The sequence below is a fragment of the Bubalus kerabau genome, chromosome 17, assembly GCF_029407905.1.
Source record: "Bubalus kerabau isolate K-KA32 ecotype Philippines breed swamp buffalo chromosome 17, PCC_UOA_SB_1v2, whole genome shotgun sequence".
NCBI lineage: Eukaryota > Metazoa > Chordata > Mammalia > Artiodactyla > Bovidae > Bubalus > Bubalus kerabau.
In genome coordinates this window covers 18811911-18835451 of record NC_073640.1, presented here as the reverse complement: position 1 = coordinate 18835451, position 23541 = coordinate 18811911, and the positions used below count along the sequence as shown (strand labels likewise).

Sequence of the window (23541 nt, the reverse complement as noted above, 5' to 3'; positions counted from 1 at the left end):
TGTGTATAATTAAATAAGCAGGGTGACAATATATAGCCTTGACATACCTCTTTCCTCATTTTGAACCCAAGTAAGGTCTTCATTCTCCTTAGGAGGACTCTTGTGTTCATATCAGCTTTTCTCCCATTAGTCTGTCTTTGAGTGTAATTCTCAGGCTCAGACGTGGCACCTTACTTTCTGTATGACAACCAACACTCTGCCTCCATTTTAACGTAATAAAATGCATTTAAATCTATTTTTGTTGGTTTACTGAGAGAAAAAGTACTGCAATTGGAATGTATTGCAATGATTTCTCATAAAGAAAACCCATTCCTTTTTTTAATATTTATTTATTTATTTGACTGTGTGTGGTCTTAGTTGCGGCATGTGGGATCTTTTGTTGCAGCGCACAAACTCTCTAGTTGTGAAATGTGGGCTTACTTGCTCTGTGGCATGTGGGATTTTACTTCCTCAACCAGGGATTGAACCCACGTCCCCTGCATTGCAAGGCAGATTCTTAATCACTGGACCACTAGGAAAGTCCCAAGAAACCCATTATTGATCCTGCAGTTATATAATCTGTTAGCCTTTTATATGCTGGGAATATGGTAAGACACACGATAACTATAATAAAGAATTATGTAGAAGAACACCGTATCTAGTTTCAAGGCTAATCTTGTTTTTATTTGTGATGTCTAGATCTATTTTGTTCTTTTATGTCAACTATTCCTGTAGCTTGTTGAGAAGCAATTCAGAATCTGATAGTCCCAGCAGAGAATTAATGTGAGAATGATAAAAAAAAAATTTTAATGTGGGAATGATAGTTTATGACATTGAGAATTTTTCAATATTGATAACACCTGAAAGGAAACCAGTAATACAGTAGTAGAATTAATTATATTTTCTTTTGGGGGGTAAAAAAATGATAGAATGACATCTTGATTTTTATAGCCCTTATGGGTAGGAAGTATCACCTTGCATACTAAGACACTAGAGAAAACAAATCTTCAAATCTTCCTATAGTCAACATTCTAAAAACATTTAACTCTTAACCCATAATCTGTATTATCTTGAACTTTTTGAAAGTTTTATATCGCTGAAAATATTAGGTCAAGAAACTCCTCATCATTGGTTCATAGCTGTAAGTATACCTAGTAATTGCAGCCTGTCTTCAAGTGACAGACTACTGTATTTTCAAATTATGCAGTCATCTCTCTATGGGAAGATAAATGTCACAGTTCTTTGTTGACTGTTAAGAATGTCACATTAATGAAAAATCTTTTTACTTCTTAGACCTTAATACATTTACCTTAACAGAAGTACTTTATCTTCATTAATAAGCTGTCATCCTCTTCAGAAATTTGAGATAACTCGACATTTTGTGAAATTTCTCATCCTCTTCCAAAGTAAAAGCAGCAATTTTTTTCAGTCATGTGAAATGTTAAAACATTTTGATGATATACAATACTTTTGCTTTAAGAAAGATTGAAAATTTCATTAGATGCATATCAGTTTTTTAAGCTGCTTGTTTTCTATACATTTGCCTTTATAGTTAAGCCATATTTTTCCTTTTTCCTTGGCAGACTGTGCTTTCTTTGAATACGTAGAAAATGTTTGGGATGTTCTATATACTAAACACTTTTCAAGAATTCACTTTTTATGTAGTTTGGCTTGGAGCCACGTATATGAGCCACCTGCTTACAAAGAAAAAAATATCTGTGGGCATGTTTGACCTCCTGTCATTTGAAGCCAGCTGCACCTGCTTCTGTTTAGACATCTTTAGGTTATGTGCCAGTATCTAGCAATAGTAACTATTGCTAGTTGTGGACACATCTCTAATTTTCATGTATTGATTTCCAGTCTTCAGATTTTTAGTTCAGTTAGGTTATTAAAAGTAGAGATTTGGGCATTCAGAAGAGAACAGGCTTTACCAAAGCTCATTTTGAAATGAACCTATTCTCTGTGTTTTCTTCATTATAATCAGTAGAGAAATAAAGAATTTATGTAAAATGTAGCTTCCAGCTGTTTTGGCAACAAAGCTCATTCTCCTGGGCTGGGACGGCTTGTCAGGGCTAGTGGAAAGCCTCAGAGCTGCTTGTTTCTGAGTATGGTGACTAAACTCATCATCATGTATAAGAGGCAGAGCAGAACAAGGGAGACTCTGTCATGTTCTAATTTTCTTCCTAAACTGGTCCTTCCAAAGGACATCAGTATTAGATATTACAATTTTTTAAATACTCATTTATGTTTATACTTTCACTCATCACATATTCTGTTTATTCATTTGTTTAATTTTATTTTTTTCTGAGCTGCATTGGGTCTCCATTGCTACACACGGTCTTTCTCTATTTGCAGAAAACGGGGCCTACTTCTCTAGTTGTGGTGCATGGGCTTCTCATTGTGTTGGCTTCTCTTGCTGCAGAGCACAAGTTCTAGAGCATACAGGCTCAGTAGTTGTGGCTCACAGGCTTAGTTGCCCTGCGGCATGTGGGATCTTTCCAGACCAGGGATTAAACCAATGTCCCTGCATTGCAGGGTGGATTATTAACCACTGGACCACCAGGGAAGTCCCCAACACATGTTTTTAAATGGACAGTTCAACTAAATGTTTGATAATATCAGTTCAATCCTAAGATTCCATATTCTGTGAAAAACTTTTTAAGGTTCTATATGCTAGTTCAAGGAAAGATGACTACTGATAAATTTTAAGGTAGACTTATTTTTTTTAGAGTGTCAGTTACCTATTTATCAAAGTAAATTATAATACTCTGCCATTTTGCAGAGATACAACTTAAGAAAGATGATACGTATCTTGAGGATTTTTTGTGGATCATTTGTTTTACAAATGGTGATTTTTTTTTTCTAAAATGACTATAATATCTAATTTTTTTCTCTTAATCCACAGTGGATTCCTGTCCTACAGGATTTTAGCAGTAAGGGTACACTCTGGGGCTTTGTGCCATTTGTACATGAACAGCAACCAACTGAAATACCAATTCCAATTACCCTTCATATTGGAGATTACAACATGGATGGCTATCCAGATGCTCTTGCCATACTGAAGAATACATCTGGAAGGTATGGAAATTAAGTCAAAAGGAAAAATATGTGTAAAATATCTTCACTATGACACATTATACCTGAATAGCACCTAAATAAGGTACAGTCCCTTAAATAAGGAACACAAAGAGTTCAGTTTCTGTTTTTTACATGGTCCCTGAACTTCTCCCAACTGCTTAGAATACCTGTTCTTGTTCTATTTTATAGACCAGTGAAAGGCATATTTTCACTCAACAAGCTTGGTCTTTAAAAGGTCAAAATTTTTATAAGCAAATGACTCAGTTACATTTTGAGTCTAAAGACTATGAATGTCAAGAGTTCAGCCTAGGCTTAACTCAGTCCAGCCATTTAGCACCTGTGCGACTTGGGCAGCTTACCTAACCCCCTCATTGAGAGTAATAATTGCACCTCTGTCATGGAGTTGTGGTGGGAAAAGGTGAGTTAAAAATAAATGAAGCAATTAACAAGATACTCATCATATGCCGACTTGTACTATCAGTGAATGTTGCCTTACTGTTACTTGTTTGTAATGGTATGAAGAATTTACACATGTCTGTTGATAATATTTGTAAATACAAAATCGCTTAGTACATTTATTGCACTATCACTAATTTTGAATATTGTTGCTACTTTTTCACCTTAAATAGAAGTACCAGTAGCTAAACCAATGTAGTTAAATTCACAGTCTGTTCTTGGCAGATTCTGTTAATATGACTCTTCTGAAATTTTAATGCTTTATTGTATTTTTCATATTACAGTTAGTTGTGTTTCTTACTCCTTATTCTTTCTTGCCTCTTAAATCATATCTATCCATAGTTTTCCTTCTGAGCATTAATTCATTTTTTGACTCTGGAATTTGTGATGATTCAGCTCACATTTACTACCAGGCTCATAATGTAATACAACTGTCCTGGGGAAAGAAACTAGACTATTGTTAATTTCAACATAAAACAATGTTATCTAGAAATGTGATTTTTAGGAAACCATACATTATTAGTGATTATCCCTAAATATTTATAAAAAATTATGAAGAATTGTACTTTAACTTTTCTGAGGACCTTGATTTGAATTATAGTCACTCTGAGCTGTATTTACAGAATTTTCCACAGATATGAGCATCGTGCTCTGTAATGCAGAGTAGTATATACCACTCATCACCTATGTGTGAAGCACATCTGATAGAACCAAAAGAAATCTCTGAGTTGAATGTGATTTTTCTTCCTTTTAAATATATAGTGCCCTATAAAAGCAAAGAAATGTAAAAATTGCTTTAATTTGAACATTTACCCTATTCAAAAGAATAAGAAATTACATCTCAAATTCATTTAAGTCCGTGATTACTTATTCTTAGAAAAACATGCAAGCAATTTATATTTTGTCATAAAAGTTTTTTTTATCAACATTTTCTCCTTCAAGCCATCAAATATTTAACTTACCTTTACCATTCAGTAATAATGACAGTGAATTGAATTTGCATGCGTTGTGTCCAGCTCTTTGGGACCCCCATGGACTGTAGCCCACTGGCCTCCTCTCTCCATGGTATTCCCAGGCAAGAATACTGGAGTGGGTTATCATTTCCTTCTCCAGAGGATCTGACCCAGGGATCAAACCCACATCTCATGTGTCTCCTGCATTGGCAGGTGGAGTCTTTGCCATTGAGCCACCAGGGAAGCCCATAAATAATAATGATGATATCAGCAGCTAATTCAGTAGTGCACACTATGGCTGTATAGGAAACATTAAGTAAAAGGCAGTCATAGATTCTTAGAGCTTTTATAAAAGCAGCTGTTTAAAGCCTGGGGTTTCTTTTTTATTCTTTTGGGATAGATGAGAATTGAAGGATAGATTTCAGTGCATCTCAGTGTTCATTAAATCACTAGATGAGAAAGAGTCCTATACTTGAGAGATGCGTGTCTAGGAAAATTCAGCATAATACATTCTTTGAAACATAAAAGAAGGAAAATAAGACATAGTGTGCATTATAATCCTTTTCTACTATTCAAATTTTGTTGAAAAAGCATTTTATAACTTTTAACTGATTTCAGGACTGCTGTATTGCTAAGAAGTCGTACAGGGTTGCAGTTTATATTTGTAAGGGCTGCTACCTGAAGAATTCTTCTTTTTTTATGCAGATTTTGAAAATTAGGTAGAGATTAACTACACGGATGAGACTAAAAATCCACAATATGTGTTTCATGAAAAGAAGTTCTAAAACTGTGGCTTGTAAACTTGTATTTTTTTGTTTTCAGAGGAGAGTTGCTGTTTGGGCCTATGTTTGTTTTTTATTTTTTATTAAAGGTCTTAATTGTTTAACGTTAACCTTTAAAATCATATTACATGAAAAATCTCTATTAAGGACATTTATAGAGGCAGCAAGTGACTCTAAACAAAACAGCGTGGTCTGAGATCAGCCATTGTACATCTGTGACACCACTGACTGAAAACCGTGGTTCTTCCCTTGGACCTACTGCCGCTCAGTTGCCCTGTGTTTACTGTAGTCCTCTGTGTGTAGTCATCTTATCTTACTTGTCTGAATTTTCTTCTTTTTTTTTTTTTTTTTTTTTTTGAGAGAAAAAGAGCAAAGTTAGAATGAGATTATTCCATACTATGCTGTTAAGCTAATAATAATTCTGTTTTTATAAGTTTTTAATTTTGTGTATAAGGTAAATCAATAAATGCAATATATTCCTTGTCAGTTAATGCCAGGAATAAAAAAAAAAAAGGGCTTTAGTTTATAAAGTGTTTTTCATGCATATTAGTTCACAATAATTTTTATAGGATGGTATAATCTGCATTTGGTAAATACTGGAGTGGGTAGCTGTTCCCTTCTCCAGGGAATCTTCCCAACCCAGGGATCAAACCCAGGTCTCCCACATTGAAGGCAGATTCTTTCCCAGATGAGCCACCAGGGAAGCTCAAATATGGAAACAGTCTCACATAAGTCAGATTGCTTGTCCAAGATCACACATTTGCAGTCAGGACTCTAAGCTTATAGAATCTAAATCGTTTTCCTTTCCCTGTAAGAAAAAAATTTAGAAGGAAGTAGTAGATAACCAAAATAATACATTTTTAGCAGAGGTTGGAGACGATGATTTGGGCAGACAGTAAAGGTCACTCTGACAAGAGAAAGAAGGAGCAAGCTAAGGTCAAATAAATAAAACGCATAAGCTTTCTGAGAGTCACTGTCAGAAGGGCTTCCCAGGTGGCTCAGGGGTAAAGAACCAGCCTAACAATGAAGGAGACATGGGTTCAATACCCGGTTTGGGAAGATTTCTTGGTGAAGGAAACAGCAACCCAGTCTAGTATTCTTGCCTGGGAAATCCCATGGACAGGAGAGCCTGGCAGGCTGCACTCCATGGGATCGTAAAAGAGTTGGACACGACTTAGCAACTAAACAGTAGCGGTTAGAGGAGATTGATTATGTACAAGCATGTGTTCTCTTTTGTTAGTTAATTTGTGTTTTGTTAATTCGAAAACCAGAGGTATAATTTGGGTGTGTTGGTGGTATACATTCAAGCTACCCTTATGAGAGACTGAAAGATAACCAGAAACAGGTTGGGATCTGGAACTCTGTCAAAAAGAATTACTGGGCACTTTTGCAGATATTAGCTAATTACCCATTCAGTATAATCTGCATTTTCATCTTGACCCTCAGGTTTTTAGAATAATTTAAGTTCATATTGATACCCTGAGTCACCAAAAAAGGCTCTATTTTGTTTCAGATGTTCTACTTTAGTAGGTAAGGAGATTGATGGTACAGATCCCTTATCCACTTCTCCATTTCTAGCCACTGTTATTTTTCATTTTTATTATGAAATGTAACAGGATTTATCATGCTTTTTAATTAAATCCAATATGTTACTAATTTTATGTTTTACACTTCAAATGCTTCACCATAATCTTTTTTAAATGAAGTTAATCACAGTCTTTTCCATGAATGTGAAGATGTAACAGACTTCCTAATTTACAATAAAAGAAAAAACTTTCACAGAATAAATCTTGATAGGCTAAGTCACATAATTTCCATCTCTTCAAATGATTACTTCAAATGGGAGGACAGCCTGTTTCTAACATTACAACCTAGATTACTAAATCTTAGGATCTAAATCAGTAACTAACCCTTAGTTAATGAATAATAACACTGGGTAGGGAAGTTATCTGCATTCACAGCTTATTGAAGACAAGAATATTTTAATAAATTTGCTTAGGGTGTTTTATAGAATTATACATAGGGGTAGAGCAAGGTTGTTTTTTTAAAATGTTTCTTTTTCAAAATTAATAAAGATACTGAATACAAGAATCATATTCACATACTTTGGACTTAATAAAATATATTACTTCCTCCTAAGCAAATTATTATAAAGCCTCCAGAAACATTCAATATGTGATTTTTTTTAAATCAGTTTTTACAATATAGAATATCTTATCAGGCTTAAATTTACTTTCATTTTTATACTATTTCTGATTGCACTGTCTTATTCAGTAACTTCTATACCTCAAATGAAGGAGAATACTAAATTAGCCCAAAATTATATGGCAGAATAAGAAATTTACAGTGTGTTTGAAATCGTACCCTGGATACCTCATCACTGAAGAACTCACACTATTTAATCACTGAAGAACTCATACTATATTTACTCACAAACCAATTTTAGCTTCAGTAGTTGAAATTTGTAAAGATAAAATTTTTCTACGATAAGGTTGCCTATTCTTCTGCCCTAGTGAATATCATATTACAATTTTTCATCCCATATTAAAATGAAATAGGATTTACTAATTAATTATTAGGGAAAAAATTATGTAGATGATAAAGCACTGGCAGTCTCTGTTAATTCCTAAAAGAATATATATTAAATATTATTTATTGGCAATCAGTTTTAATCACTCTTTCAATAATTACTCCTGCATATTGAGTTTATTGTCATGATGTTGCATGCTTCTATAATTTTTACATTTCCTTTGAATCTATAGGTGTAGGCCCTTCGTGTTTGTAATTTTATTTACCTGTTACACTTTATTCATCAGAATTAAGGCTATTCTATTTTATTATTTCATTAATATCTGTGTTTTTGTTGTTATTATAATTGCTTTTAAAATTACTCCTATTTTCAATGATAACATGGGTTTTTTCCTAAATATTTTATTTCTGGTTCTATATTTAATTCCTTCCCTTTTTTGCTTTCTTTAGATTTATTTTTGTTTTTCTTTTAGTTTATTTAATTGAATACTTAATAGAGTTTCTCCCATTTTCTTATTTTTTAATAAAGGACTTTAAGACTATAGTCTATGTCCTTGGCCTCAAACCACATATTTTGATAATTAGTGTTTTTATGTTCTCTTCTTTTGTATTTATTTGAAATTTCTCTTAACCTACACATTATTCTGGAAGGTTTTTCAAATGTTCATGTAAATATGTTTGGGGAGTTGTTTTTTGTTGTTTTCTTCCTGTTTGAGTTTATTTTTTTATTGTTCATGAAGGTTATTGCATTGCAAAAATTGAACTGTCTTGTGCAATACTTTTCAAAACTTCTTGAGAGTTTTCTGGTAGTTTGATAGATAACTGAATGCATGGTTATTTGAAATATCATTTGTGTTAGTTGTGTTATTTAAGTCTTCTATACACCCTTATATATTTTTATCTATTTTTAAAAGTATATTAATCCTCTGCTATGGAAGTATACGGTTGTCAGCTTCTTTATCAATTTTTAATTTATGGACTTGCAACCTTGGTTACTAGGTGCATAAGGGTGTGTCCTCTGACTTCTTTTGTTAATTGTAAACTATCTATTTTTTTCTTTCCTTTTTTCTTTTTCTTTAACGCTTGCTTTGAATTATTCTTTGTGTGTGTGTGTGTGTGTGTGTTTTTGTCATACTGTAATCTCTGGGCTTCCCTGGTAGCTCAGCTGGTAGATAATCCACCTGCAATGCAGGAGACCCTGTTCAATTCCTGGGTCTGGAAGATAGCCTGCACAAGGGATAGGCTACCCATTTCAGTATTCTTGGGCTTCCCTCATGGCTCAGATGGTAAAAAAAAATCCAGCTGCAATGCAGGAGAGTATGTGAGTGAAAGTCACTCAGTCATGTCTAACTCTTTGTGACCCATGGACTGTAGCCTCTCAGGCTCTTCTATCCTTGGAATTCTCCAGGAAAGAATACTGGAGTGGGTTGCCGTTCCCTTCTCCAGGGGATCTTCCCTACCCAGGGATCAAATCCAGGTTGCTATGCAACAGACCTGGGTCCATGGGGTTGCAAAGAGTCGGACATGACTGAGCAACTAACCATAGCACAGCACATAATCTCTATCCTGTTTCTTTTTCTTAGCATTTACTCTGCATACAGTTCTACCCATTTTAGCTTTTATATGGCATTTTATTCTGGAAAATTTTGCATTCAATAAAATGCAAAAATGTTCAATATACAATTTGATGAGTTTTGCTAATGTTTACACCTGTGTACCCAGTACTCCAGTCAAAATGTAAAACGTTTCTATGACCCTAGTTAATACCCAGCCTCGTCATACCCAGTGTTTTTGATTTCTATCAACAAAATTCAGTTGTACCTATTTTTGAATCCCAGAACATTACTGAGAGTAATTTAAACAGGCCCCCTCAAAAAAGAGAGATACCATATTTACACATCAGAATACTCAATATTCTCTGTAGAGAACAGACTTTCTTGATCTTTCAGCTTGATCTGTATATTTATATTTTATTTATCGGATCTATAAATTGAACACAATTTCAATCATATTCCCCATTCACTTCAGAAGAAATTTATATTTTCATTCTGATATTTATATGTGAAAAACTAGATTACCTCGATTTTGTTGTTCAGTCGCCAGGTCATGTCCAATTCTTCCATGACCTCGTGGACTATAGCCCACCAGACTGCTCTGTCCGTGGGATTTCCCAGGCAATAATACTGGATTGGGTTGTCATTTCCTTCTCCTGGGGATCTTCCCGACCCAGGGACCAAACCTGCATCTCCTACTTGGCAGGCAAGTTCTTTACCACTGAGCCACCAGGGCAGTCCATTAGCTCAATTAAAACCTGGGTTAGTCAGAATGCTTGAAGAAACAACAAGGTGGAGGAATCATTTCTGCCTGACTTTTAAGACTTCCTGTGAAACTGCAGTAATGAAGACACTGTGGTATTTATGTAAGAATACATATAGAGAGCAATGTCTGAGTCCAGAAATACAGCTGTACATATTATGATCAACTGATTCTTTTTTTTTGCATAGGCACTAAGGCAGTTCAGTGGAAAAGGTATACAGATGGCCAGTAAACATATGAAAAGATATCCAATATCACTGATAAGGAAATGCAGTTAAACCCATATGATACACTTGATAATACCCCCTAGAATGGGTGCAGTTAAATAAGGCAATAACACAAATGTTGGTAAGGATGTAGAACAACTGGAACTCTTACACATTTTTTATTAAGAATGTAAAATTGCACAATCATTTTGGAAAACTTGCAGTTTCTTATGAGGTTAAACATGTACCTTTCCTGCGATCCAGCAATTTCATTTCTAGGTTCTTTTGTGAAATAAATTAAAACTTGAGTTCACAAAAAGATTCTGAAAGAATGTTCACAGTATCTTTATGCACAGTAGCACCAAATGGGAAGCAAAACAAGGTCCATATCAAGAGAATAAATAAATCATGGTATGTTTATACAATTTAATAATGCTTGGCAATAAGATAATAATAAATTACTGAAGAAGGATAGTTAGCAGCATGGATGAATCTTCAAAACCATAGGTTGAGTGAAAAAAGGACTATATGATGGGAATTTTAAAAAACTGAATGTATGAATCTCTGTCTTAGTGGATAAAAAGCATGTACTGTGGAGCCTAGATTCAAATTCTGTCTCTGTTATTACCTGTGTGATCATGGCAAATAACCTATCTCAGTTTTAATATCTTTTAATGAGAAAAACAATAATACCTACCTCATAAGGTTATTGTGAGAATTAAATGAGAACTTGCATCACACATGGCATAGCATAGCATGAGTTCTATGTAATGTCTGCTATTATTTTAGTTATTAGTATATTATTATGTGGTAATATATGCCTTGATTTATCCTTGCCATTTTATCATTGTATTCATCATTTTCCTTATTTTTCTGCCTTCTTTTGGATCATTCAAATTTCTGTTCCTTTTCTAGTTCCTAAGATGATTTGAATATTATAAATCTTATTTCTATTATAGTTGTTACATTTTTTAACAAACTATTAGAGACAGACTGTCCTTAAGATAAGATTTTTAGCATACATTCAGTTCTCTTTCGCCTACCCCTTCTCTCATTCAGTGATGTCATCACCATGTTGATATCATTTAGGACTCATCTATTTATATGTGTGTTTATTTTCACATTTTATTGTTGCCATTATTTACAATTGGCTACAAAGTTTACTGGTTTCTTTGATCACCATTGGACACATCCATCTTCCATTCTTTCTTTGATTCATCTGTTATTTTTCTGGGTATGTTGGCAAGTAATTTTATCAAGGAGAGTTTGTAGATTTTTCTGAGACCTTGCAGATGTGAACATTTCTTTATTTTCCTCCAGCCTGCCTGCTAATCTGAAGAGTATAGGATTCTAATTTTTTTGAGTGTATGCTATGTTGATAAATTTCATTACTTTCATTACACTGTTGCTACCAAGATAAATTCCAATAAGCATTTCCTATATAATTGATGAGTATGTTGCTAACTTTGATTTTATATAAAATTATACTATTATAAGTGTGAGGTTGAGACCTAGAAGTATGATATGAGACCTATAAGACCTTCTAGAACCAACATCAAAAAAAAAGATATCTTTTTCATCATAGGGGACTGGAATGGAAAAGTAGGAAGTCAAGAGATACCTGGAATAACAGGCAGGTTTGGCCTTGGAGTACAAAATGAATCAGGGCAGAGGCTAACAGAGTTTTGCCAAGAGAACACACTGGTCGTAGCAAACACCCTCTTCCAACAATACAAGGGACAACTCTACACATGGACATCACTAGATGGTCAATACTGAAATCAGATTGATTATATTCTTTGCAGCCGAAGATGGAGCAGTTCTATACAGTCAGCAAAAACAAGACCAGGAGCTGACTATGGCTCAGATCATGAACTCCTTATTGCAAAATTCAGATTTTAAATTGAGGAGAATAGGGAATACCACTAGACCATTCCATTATGTCCTAAATCTAACCCCTTATGATTATACAGTGGAAGTGATAAAAGATTCAAGGGATTAGATCTGATAGGTAGAGTACCTGAAGAACTATGGATGAGGTTCATCACATTGTACAGAAGGCAATGATCCAAACTGCCTCAAGAAGAAGAAATGCAAAAGGCAAAATGGCTGTCTGAGGAGGCCTTACAAATAGCTGAAAAAGAAGAGAAGCAAAAGGCAAAGGCTAAAAGGAAAGATATATCAATCTTAATGCAGAGTTCCAAAGAATAGCAAAGAGAGATAAGAAAGCCTTCCTAAGTGAGCAATGCAAAGAAATACAGGAAAGCAATAGAATGAGAAAGACTAGAGTTCTCTCCAGGAAAATTAGAGATAGCAAGGGAACATTTCATGCAAAGATTGGCATAATTAAGAACAGAAAGAGTATAGACCTAACAGAAGCAGAAGATATTAAGAAGATGTGGCAACCATATACAAAAGAACTATACGAAAATGATCTTTATGACACAGAAAACCATGATGGTGTGATCATTCACCTAGAGCCAGACATCCTAGAATGCAAAGTCAGGTGGGCCTTAGGAAGCATCACTACAAACAAAGCTAGTGGTGATGGAATTCCAGCTGAGCTATTTCAGATCCTAAAAGATGATGCTGTTAAAGTGCTATACTCAGTATGGCAGCAGATTTAGAAAACTCAGCAATAGCCACAGGACTGGAAAAGGTCAAGTTTTCATTCCAATCCCAAAGAAAGGCAATGCCAAAGAATGTTCCAACTACCGCACAATTGCACTCACCTCACATGCTAGCCAAGTAATGCTCAAAATTCTCCAAGCCAGACTTCAACAGTGTATGAACCATGAACTTCAAGATGTTCAAGCTGGAATTCGAAAAGGCAGAGGAACCAGAGATCAAATTGCCAACATTCGCTGGATCATCAAAAAAGCAAGAGAATTCCAGAAAAACATCTACTTTTGCTTTATTGATTACACTAAAGCCTTTGACTGTGTGGATCACAATAAACTGTGGAAAATTCTGAAAGAGAGGGGAATACCAGACCGCCTTACCTGCCTCCTGAGAAATCTGTATGCAGATCAAGAAGCAACAGTTAGAACTAGACATGGAACAGCACTGGTTCCAAATTGGGAAAGGAGTGTGTCAAGGCTGTTTACTGTCACCATGTTTGTTTTACTTCTATGCAGAGCACAGCATGCAGAATGCTGGGCTGGCAGAGATAAATCCACGCACATATGGACACCTTATCTTCGACAAAGGAGGCAAGAATATACAATGGATTAAAGACAATCTCTTTAACAAGTGGTGCTGGGAACTCTGGTCAACCACTTGTAAAAGAATGAAACTAGAACACTTTCTAACACCATACACAAAAATAAACTCAAAATGGATTAAAGATCTCAACGTAAGACCAGAAACTATAAAACTCCTAGAGGAGAACATAGGCAAAACACTCTCTGACATACATCACAGCAGGATCCTCTATGACCCACCTCCCAGAATATTGGAAATAAAAGCAAAAATAAACAAATGGGACCTAATTAACCTTAAAAGCTTCTGCACATCAAAGGAAACTATTAGCAAGGTGAAAAGACAGCCTTCAGAATGGGAGAAGATAATAGCAAATAAAGCAACTGACAAACAACTAATCTCGAGAATATACAAGCAACTCCTACAGCTCAACTCCAGAAAAATAAATGACCCAATCAAAAAATGGGCCAAAGAACTAAATAGACATTTCTCCAAAGAAGACATACAGATGGCTAACAAACACATGAAAAGATGCTCAACATCACTCATTATCAGAGAAATGCAAATCAAAACCACTATGAGGTACCATTTCACACCAGTCAGAACGGCTGCGATCCAAAAGTCTACAAGTAATAAATGCTGGAGAGGGTGTGGAGAAAAGGGAACCCTCTTACACTGTTGGTGGGAATGCAAACTAGTACAGCCACTATGGAGAACAGTGTGGAGATTCCTTAAAAAACTGGAAATAGACATGCCTTATGATCCAGCAATCCCACTGCTGGGCATACACACTGAGAAAACCAGAAGGGAAAGAGACACGAGTACCCCAATGTTCATCGCAGCACTGTTTATAATAGCCAGGACATGGAAGCAACCTAGATGTCCATCAGCAGATGAATGGATAAGAAAGCTGTGGTACATATACACAATGGAGTATTATTCAGCCATTAAAAAGAATACATTTGAATCAGTTCTAATGAGGTGGATGAAACTGGAGCCTATTATACAGAGTGAAGTAAGCCAGAAAGAAAAACACCAATACAGTATACTAACGCATATATATGGAATTTAGAAAGATGGTAACAATAACCCTGTGTACGAGACAGCAAAAGAGACACTGATGTATAGAACAGTCTTATGGACTCTGTGGGAGAGGGAGAGGGTGGGAAGATTTGGGAGAATGGCATTGAAACATGTAAAATATCATGTATGAAACGAGTTGCCAGTCCAGGTTCGATGCACGATACTGCATGCTTGGGGCTGGTGCACTGGGACGACCCAGAGGGATGGAATGGGGAGGGAGGAGGGAGGAGGGTTCAGGATGGGGAACACATGTATACCTGTGGCGGATTCATTTTGATATTTGGCAAATCTAATACAGTTATGTAAAGTTTAAAAATAAAATTAAATTAAAAAAAAAAAAAAAAAGAATGCTGGGCTGGATGAAACACAGCTAGATTCAAGATTGCAGGGAGAAATATCAATAACCTCAGATATGCAGATGACACCACACTAATGGCATAAAGCAAAGACGAACTGAAGAGCCTCTCGATGAAAGTGAAAGGACAGCAAAAAAATGTTCAAAAAACAAAGATCATGGCATCCGGCCCCATCACTTTATGGCAAACAGATAGGGGAACAATGGAAACAGTGACAGACTTATTTCCTTGGGCTCCAAAATCACTTCAGATGGTGACTGCAGACATGAAATTAAGACACTTGCTCCTTGGGAAAAAAGCTATGACCAACCTAGACAGCATATTAAAAAGCAGACGTTACTTTGCCAACAAAGGTCCTTCTAGTCAAAGGTATGGTTTTTCCAGTAGTCATGTATGAATGTGAGAGTTGGACCAAAAAGAAAGCTGAGCACTCAAGAATTGATGCTTTTGAACTGTGGTGTTGGAGAAGACTCTTGCGAGTCCCTTGGACTTCAAGGAGATCAAACCAGTCCATCCTAAAGGAAATCAACCCTGAATATTCATTGGAAGGACTGATGCTGAAGCTCAATCTCAAACTCCAGTACTTTGGCCAACTGGCCAATGGGAAGAACTGACTCACTGGAAAAGACCCTGATGCTGGGAATGATTGAAGGCAGGAGAAAGGGATTATAGAGGGCAAGATGGTTGTATGGCATCACCAACTTGATGGACATGAGTTTGAACAAGCTCCAAGCTGGTGATGGACAGGGAAGTCTGTCATGCTGTGTAAGTCCATGGGGTCGCAAAGCGTCAGACACAATTGAGCGGCTAAAATGAACTGATACTTTTATAAAGCAGAGTAAGCTTCTTAACTTTTAAATCATCAACATATACAGGTACCTCTTAAAATTTTGGGGGAGATACTAGAAAAAGAAAAAGCATTCTGGAATATGTACTTCCACTCTATGACATTTTAATCAGCTTCCTTCCTAGAATAACACCCACAAAGTTTTATCACCTCTCAGTAGCAATAACAGAGTTCTTTTACAAGATCATGGAAGATTTTGAACTTCTATGTTTGTAATTCTTACCAGCTGTATAAATTAGACTAATAGTGGTAGAAACTGATAGTATGGAATCAATTTCCCAACCTGACAGAATCAAAAATGCCTCTTCATAAAAAGGATAAAACTTTAATTCAGACCTCTCTGTTACATTATATACTTGCAGTCAGGTATATTAATTAAAAGAGAAATAAAACACAAATGAATTTTCCTTTTAAAAAAAATTTTTATTGAGGTACCATTGGTTTATAACATTGTACAGAGTTCTTGAGTACAAAATTATATTTCTGTTTCTGTGTACACTATAGTATGCTGCTGCTGCTGCTAAGTCGCTTCAGTCGTGTCCAACTCTGTGCGACCGCATAGATGGCAGCCCACCAGGCTCCCCGTCCCTGGGATTCTCCAGGCCAAGAACACTGAAGTGGGTTGCCATTTCCTTCTCCAGTGCATGAAAGTGAAAAGTGAAAATGAAGTCGCTCAGTCGTGTCCAACTCTTAGCAACCTCATGGACTGCAGCCCACCAGGCTCCTCCGTCCATGGGATTTTCCAGGCAAGAGCACTGGAGTGGGGTGCCATTGCCTTCTCCACACTACAGTATACTCACCACCAAAAATTTAGTTTCCATTTGTTATCCACCATAGAATTGATATCCTTTAGCCATGTTACCTTCTGCCCTCCTTGCTCCTTCCCCTTTTGTAACCACTACTCTATTCTTTGTAGCTACATTTTTGTTTGATTTGGTTTGACCACTTATCTCCGTCTTTTGTTTGTTTGTATATTCCATATATGGTGGGTGTTTTTGTGCCTTTCCCATGTCTGTGATCTCCTGAGTCACAAGCTTCATCACCACAGAGAAGGAAGGGCTTAAGGGAGCCAAGGTCGTGGGCATCCGTTCTTTGTCCCTTGTTTTCTGGTTCCTGGGCACCACCCTTGCGCAAGGAGATGGGCTAGAGTCTTGGGTGCCTCCACAACTAAAGGGGTGGGATTCTAGGCCTTTTGCCACTGCTGCCCAGACCACCACAGCAGCCAGGAAGCCAGAGTCATACGTGCCACTTCCCCTGCTGCTGCTGGGTTCCCTGGTGCTGTGGTCGCCACTTCATTTTTCACCCTTATTCACTTCCTCTATGCGTTCTAGTTCACCCACCTTTACATCTACAGATGTGTGAAATTCTCTAGAGTCCTGGTGTGTTGGGCAGAGGCACCTTTGTTGAATTGTGGATGTTTTATTGGTTTTTGGTTGAAGGGTAGAAATAAGGGAGCATTTCAATCCATCATAATGCTGATATCCTTTTTTTCCAATTTTTGACAGCATTTATCCCAAACGGAATTTGAGTTAGGGTGGATTACAAAATACGTTTCTTACATATCACATGAGGTTAAAAGAAAAGTTTATTTCTAAGTGCAGCTTAGCATGGGGATAAAAAAAAGAGCATGGCCTTTAATCTTCATTTAAATGCCAGTGCTTAGGAGCTCTGTTTCCTTCAGCAATGTATTTAGCCTGTGTATATCTGTACATCTATAAAATAAGAATTAATATACCTACCTCCAAGTTTCTTGTGTGATTAAATGAAATACTATTCCTTCCTCTTCCCTTCAAAGCTTACCTTATTAAGAACATATTTAAATTAGAATGTCAACAACATGAATATCAACTTTAATTCCAAAAGATCTATGACAGCTAAGTGACTTCTTACCACTAAGAGAACACAGATTGTCAGAGAAAGGACTGATGGATATTTTATTCCTGTTAATTTTATACCACAGCAGCTTTCAAAGGAAACTTAAAAGATATCAGCAAAAAGTTTTCTTGTGTTGATTTTAGGAAATAACTTAAAATAGCCCAAGTCTTTTCTGATACTCATTTTGCAGCCTTTGTCCCTAAAGCTGAGAGATTAAATGCTACAATTTTCAGTGTTGTTACACATGAATTAAACAAAAAACATAATAGGTCTCTGGTATAACAAGACCTATCTTTTTATAGATAAATGGATTCGTGTATTTTGGTCTTCACTGACTTCTTTCACTTATTATAGTGTTTTCAAAGTTTACCTTTTTTGCAGGTTGTATAAATACCTCATTCCAGGTATGGATGTACCACATTTTATTTACTCAAGCTTCAACTGATGACTGAAACAGTATTGTAGAAGAGTATCGAGAATAACAGTGGATTGTATATTAGTGTATTACCACAGACATAGCATCACATAAAAACACAAATTCACTCTGTCACAATTCTGGAGGTCAGAAGTCTGAAATCAGTTTCACAGACTACAGTCAGAGTACTGGGAGTTCTGGTTCTGCTGTAACTAAATTTCTTCCTTTGTCTTTTCTAACTTCTTAAGGCTGCCAGCTTCCCTTGACTCATGGCCCTTTCCTTTGTCTCCATTGTCAAAGCCAACTATGTAGCATCACTGTATTATTCAGAATTCTCCAGAGAAACAAAATCAACAGGAAATAGATAGAAATTGGGGGAGGGAAGAGGAGAGATTGAGGGTTTTTTTTTTTTTTTTTAAGGAATTGGCTCACATGATTATGGAGACTAAGAAGTTCTATGATTGGCAGTTAGCTGGCTGAAGACCCAGGAGAGCCAAGATGCAGTTCCAGTTGATATCTAAACCAGGAAAGTTGATAGTTTAAGTTCCAGTCCAAATTCCAGCAGGCTCAAAACCCAAAAAAAGTCAGTTTTTCAGTCTGAGTCCCAAAAAGCCAAAAATAAACCAATGTTCTAACTCAACAATGGCACGAAGAGTTTCACTCTTACTCAGCTTTTTTGTTCTAGTCATGTCTTTAATTGATGGGATCAGACCCACCTACATTAGAGAAGGTGATCTGTTTTAGGAAGCCTATCAATCTGTATGTTAGTCTTACCCAGAAACACCCTTAAAGACATGCCCAGAATAATGTTTAACTAAATATCTGAGCATGGCCCGGTGAAGTTGATATATAAAATTAACCATCAAAATCTTTTCCCTTTTCTTAGCTCTGCTTCCATTCTTCTCCTCCCTTTTATAAGAAACATTGTGGTCTCTGTAGAGTGAATAACATGGCTTCTCAGGTGGGCCCAGTGGTAAAGAATCTGCTTGCCAACACAAGAGACATAAGAAACAAGGGTTCGATCCCTGGGTCAAAAATATCCCCTGGAGGAGGGCATGACAACCCACTCCAGTATTCTCATCTGGAAAATCCCATGGACAGAGGAGCCTGGTGGGCTTAGAGTTCATGGGGTTACAAAAAGTCGGGCATGACCAAAGCAACTGAGCATGCACATACCATGATCTGAGACCCTCTGACTCCCTAAAGATTAAGTCTCATACTGCATGCAAAATACACACCATCTCATCATCCCCCAAAGTCTCAATCCATTAGTATATCAACTCAAGTCCAGAATGTCTTTTAAGCTTATCAGCTCAAAAGTCGCAGTTCTCATCATGTAAATTATCTAAATTAGGCACAGGAAATGGCAACCCACTCCACTATTCTTACCTAAAAAATCCCATGGACGGAGGAGCCTGGCAGAGGAGCCTGGGAGGAGGTCCAGGAGTCTAAGAGCTGACTCATTGGAAAAGATCCTGATGCTGAGAAAGATTGAGGGTTGTAGGAGAAGCGGGGGACAGGATGAATGGTTGAATGGCATCACCCACTCAATCAAAGGACATGAGTTTGAGCAAACTCCAGGAGATGGTAAAGGACAGGGAAGCCTGGTGTGCTGTAGTTCATGGGGTCACAAGGAGTTGGATGTGACTTAGCAACTAAACAACAGCAACAAGGCTACTGGGGTAATTAATATTATGGCAGAATTACTCTTCATTTATGGATCTTTGAAACTAGTAAACAAGTTATTTGCTTCCCAAATACAGTGATGAGACAAGTAATAATTATAGGTATTGCCATTCAAAATGGGAGATAACTAAGGAACAAAGGAGTTAATGGTCTCAAGCAATTACAGAATCCAGCCACACATACTGCTTTTGGTTTTAAGGGCTGAGTCTAATCCTCTATGGCACTCAGCTCCAACCAAGGGCCTATGGCTCATCTTCTTTTCCTAAAGGGTAGTTCATGTTTTCAACTGAGTAATTGATCAGCCTCTTTCCTGCCTGTAGAATTTGTAGACTCTTAACAACCTTCTTTCATTTCATTCTCTCTCTGTTCCTTTCTGTGCAAGCTGGCAGTATTTCTGGTAGTATAGCATTCTAAAAATCTTGGTGAGTCTTCTGCATGGGTCTAAGCAATTCTCTCCATCAGACAAGAGCCTTCTCTCCAAATCTGTCTTACATAAACCTGTCTCCATTTTTGGCTTCTGAGATGGCTGATGGATCCATGAGTTATAAACCTAATCTCTTCAGAAAGCACTATTTGTAATTGAGTTCCTTGATTTTTTGATCCTTCCAAGACATTAACAAAATTTTATCCATATAGGTCCTTGACACTTTCTCCTGAACATGTTTTCCTGACTGAATTTCCTAATTTTTATATCTTTTCAACCTACATAGGCTGACAATTTCCCAAATCATCAAGTTCTGGTTTCTTTGTGATTAACAGTCCTCCCCTCAGTGTTTTTCCTACCTGTCACATTTTTTTTTACAAACAGTGAGACCAAGTTTTTCCTTCAAAAGTTTTCTTCAAAATCTTTTCACTTAAGTGTCTACATTCATCACTTACAGTTCTGCTTCCCATATAATTGTTGGACGCAAGTCAGCTAAAGCTTTCTGTTTCTTTATAACAAGCATCATCTTTCCTCCACTGTCCAACAGTAAGTGCCTCCTCTTTTTGAGCCCTTATCAACAGAACTTTTAATATCTTTTTCTACCAACAATCCATTTATGATGATTTAGGTGTACTCTGTTAAGGTGTAGTGTTTTTTTTATTTTTTTATTCTTACCCTTCACCATCAGTCTTTAACATCCATATTTGTACAAACCGCAATCTCCTCAAAGCAGTTTAGGCTTTTTCTATTGTATTCCTCAAAATTGTTCCAGCCTCCACTGGTTACCTAATTTCAGAGTCACTTCATATTCTTAGACATTTGTTACAGCACTACACCACTTCCTGCACCAAAATATGTATTAGTTTCCTATTGCTATTGTAACAGACTATCACAAATATAATGGTTTAACAATGCAAATTTTGCAGCAGAGCTAGAGGTCAGAATTTCTGTATAAATCTTGTAAAACTAAAACCGACTGTTAGTAGGGTTACTACTTTCAGCTTCTAGAAGCTGTTCTTGTTCTGCAGAGACCCACATCAGCTATTCTTTTGGTGCCACACACATCACCTTTTTTCCCCTCTGCTTCTGCCATCACATCACCTCTGACTATCTTTGCCTTCTTCCTCTCACTCATAAAGACCTTTGTGATTACATTGGACCCACCTAGATAATCATATAAAACACAGGATAATCTCCATACTTCAAGATCCTTAATTTGACCCCTTCAGAAAAATTCCTTTAGCTATGTAAGCTAAGATATTCAGAAGTCCTAGGGATTAGGATCTGAGCATCCTTGGGTGGCCGCTGTTCTGCCACAGGTTGTATTGGTACATTTTTCTCAGGATAATTGCTAATGCTTACTGAGCATTGCTAATGTATTCTGGTATTTTTCTCAGTTTTAAATATGATATTTCATATTTGATCCTCACTACTATCCCGGTAAACTGTTACTACTACTATGCCATTTTGCAGATGAACTGAACATTACTATAGAATGAACTAAACACACAAGATGACATATTAGAGATGACAGATGTTCTTTAAATGCTATATTTTCAAAACCTAGTAGAATAGCCAAAACAATCTTGAAAAAGTAATCTTGGCAGTCTCAGACTTCCTGATTTCAAATTTCACTAAACTATAGTAATCAAAACAGCTTGAAACTGGTATAAAGACAGACAATACAATAGAATAAAAAACTTAGAAATAAACCCTCACATATATGGTCACATGATTTTTGACTGAGATGCCAGACTATTCGATAGGAAAAGGACACTTTTTTCAATAAATGGTGTTGGCAAAACTGAATATCTATATACAAAAAAGAGAAACTGACCCTTTACAATATATATAAAAATTAACTCAAAGTCTATCAAAGACTTAAATGTAAGTGCTAAAACTATAAAAACACTTAGAAGAAAATCTGGGATATCTTCACAGCTAGGTCTTTGGCAGTGATTTCTTGCTTATGACACCAAAAGCAAAAATAGACAAATGGAACTACATCAGGATGAAAATTTCTTGTGCTTTAAGGGATACTATCAACAGAATGAGAGAAAAATTTGCAAGTCATATATCTGTTAAGGGGTTAATATCACAATATATAAAGAATTCCTACAAGTCAGCTACAAACCACCACCACCACCCTCCCCACAAAAGAAAATTAAAAACTAGGACTTGGATCCATATTCCTCCAAAAAAGATATACAGATGGTCAATAAGCACATGAAACAGTGTGGTAGGGAAATGCAAATCAAAACCATAGTAAGATACCTCTTCTCATCAGTTAGAATAACTATTTTTTAATAAAATAAATTAACAAAAAAATAAATAAAATTAACAACTTTAGGTAAAGATGGAAAGAAATTGAAACTATTGTGTGTTTCTAGTGAAAATGTAAAATGGTGCAACTGCTACAGAAAATATGGTGGTTACTCAGTTAAAAATAGAGTTGCCATATGATCTGACAATTCCCCTTCTGAATGTATAACCAAAAATTTGAAAGCATGGACTTTGTTCACCATGTTCATAGAAGCTTTATGCACAATAGCCAAGATGGAAGCAGCCCATGTGCTCATCAGCAGATGAATGGATTTTAAAATATGATTTATACATATGTTGGAATATTATTCAACCTTTGGAAGGAAATGTTGACACATGTTACAATATGAGTGAACCTTGAAAATATTATTCTAAGGAAAATAAGCCAGTCACAAATGGAAAAGTACTATATGATTCCACTTATAGGAAGCACCTAGAGTAGTCAAATTCATAAAGATGAAAACTAGAACAGTGATCATCGGGTTGGGAGGAAGAGGGAAAGGAGAAAATAGTGTTTAATGAGTACAGAGTTTTAGTTTCTGAAGATGATAAGTTTTCTGGAACTAGAGAGTGGTGATGATTGTACAACAATATGCATAATGCCACTGGACTGTACGCTTTTAAGTTGTTAAAAGGTAAATTAGGTATATTTTCCACAGTTAAAAAACATCATCGAAAGTTAAGAGGGTTTTCTTCATCTGCAAAAGTGGAGGCAATAAAATGTTGTGCAAGAATAAAAAAAAACCGTCATACCATGTGGTGGTTTCTTCCCATAATAACCTTGAAATACCTAAAATATTCTTTGAAGCAACTAAACTTTTTGTTTTCATTTTCTTATATCCTGATCTTCCTTTTATATCAGTTTGTCAAATATTTTTTTTTTCTTTTAAGCAAGTTATACTTATTCATGTGTTCATTCACTCGGAACTAGTACTGGACATTTTTTTCAGATGCTAGAGATACAAGAGAAGCAAGAAAAGATAAAGCCCTTGCTCTCATTGACCTTTATATTCAGTGTTTAGCACTGAGGCCA

At 36.2% G+C, this 23541-nt stretch overlaps 1 protein-coding gene across 4 annotated transcripts in view; it reads left to right on the top strand.

Annotated features, from left to right (window-relative positions):
- The window catches only part of ITFG1 (integrin alpha FG-GAP repeat containing 1), a 315997-nt gene that overhangs the window by 170124 nt on the left and 122332 nt on the right, over nt 1-23541 (top strand). For all 4 annotated transcript variants that reach the window (XM_055552729.1, XM_055552730.1, XM_055552727.1 and 1 more), the window contains exon 10: nt 2885-3057. In XM_055552729.1, the coding sequence (XP_055408704.1) occupies nt 2885-3057 (173 nt within the window). The remainder of the gene's footprint in view (nt 1-2884; nt 3058-23541) is intronic.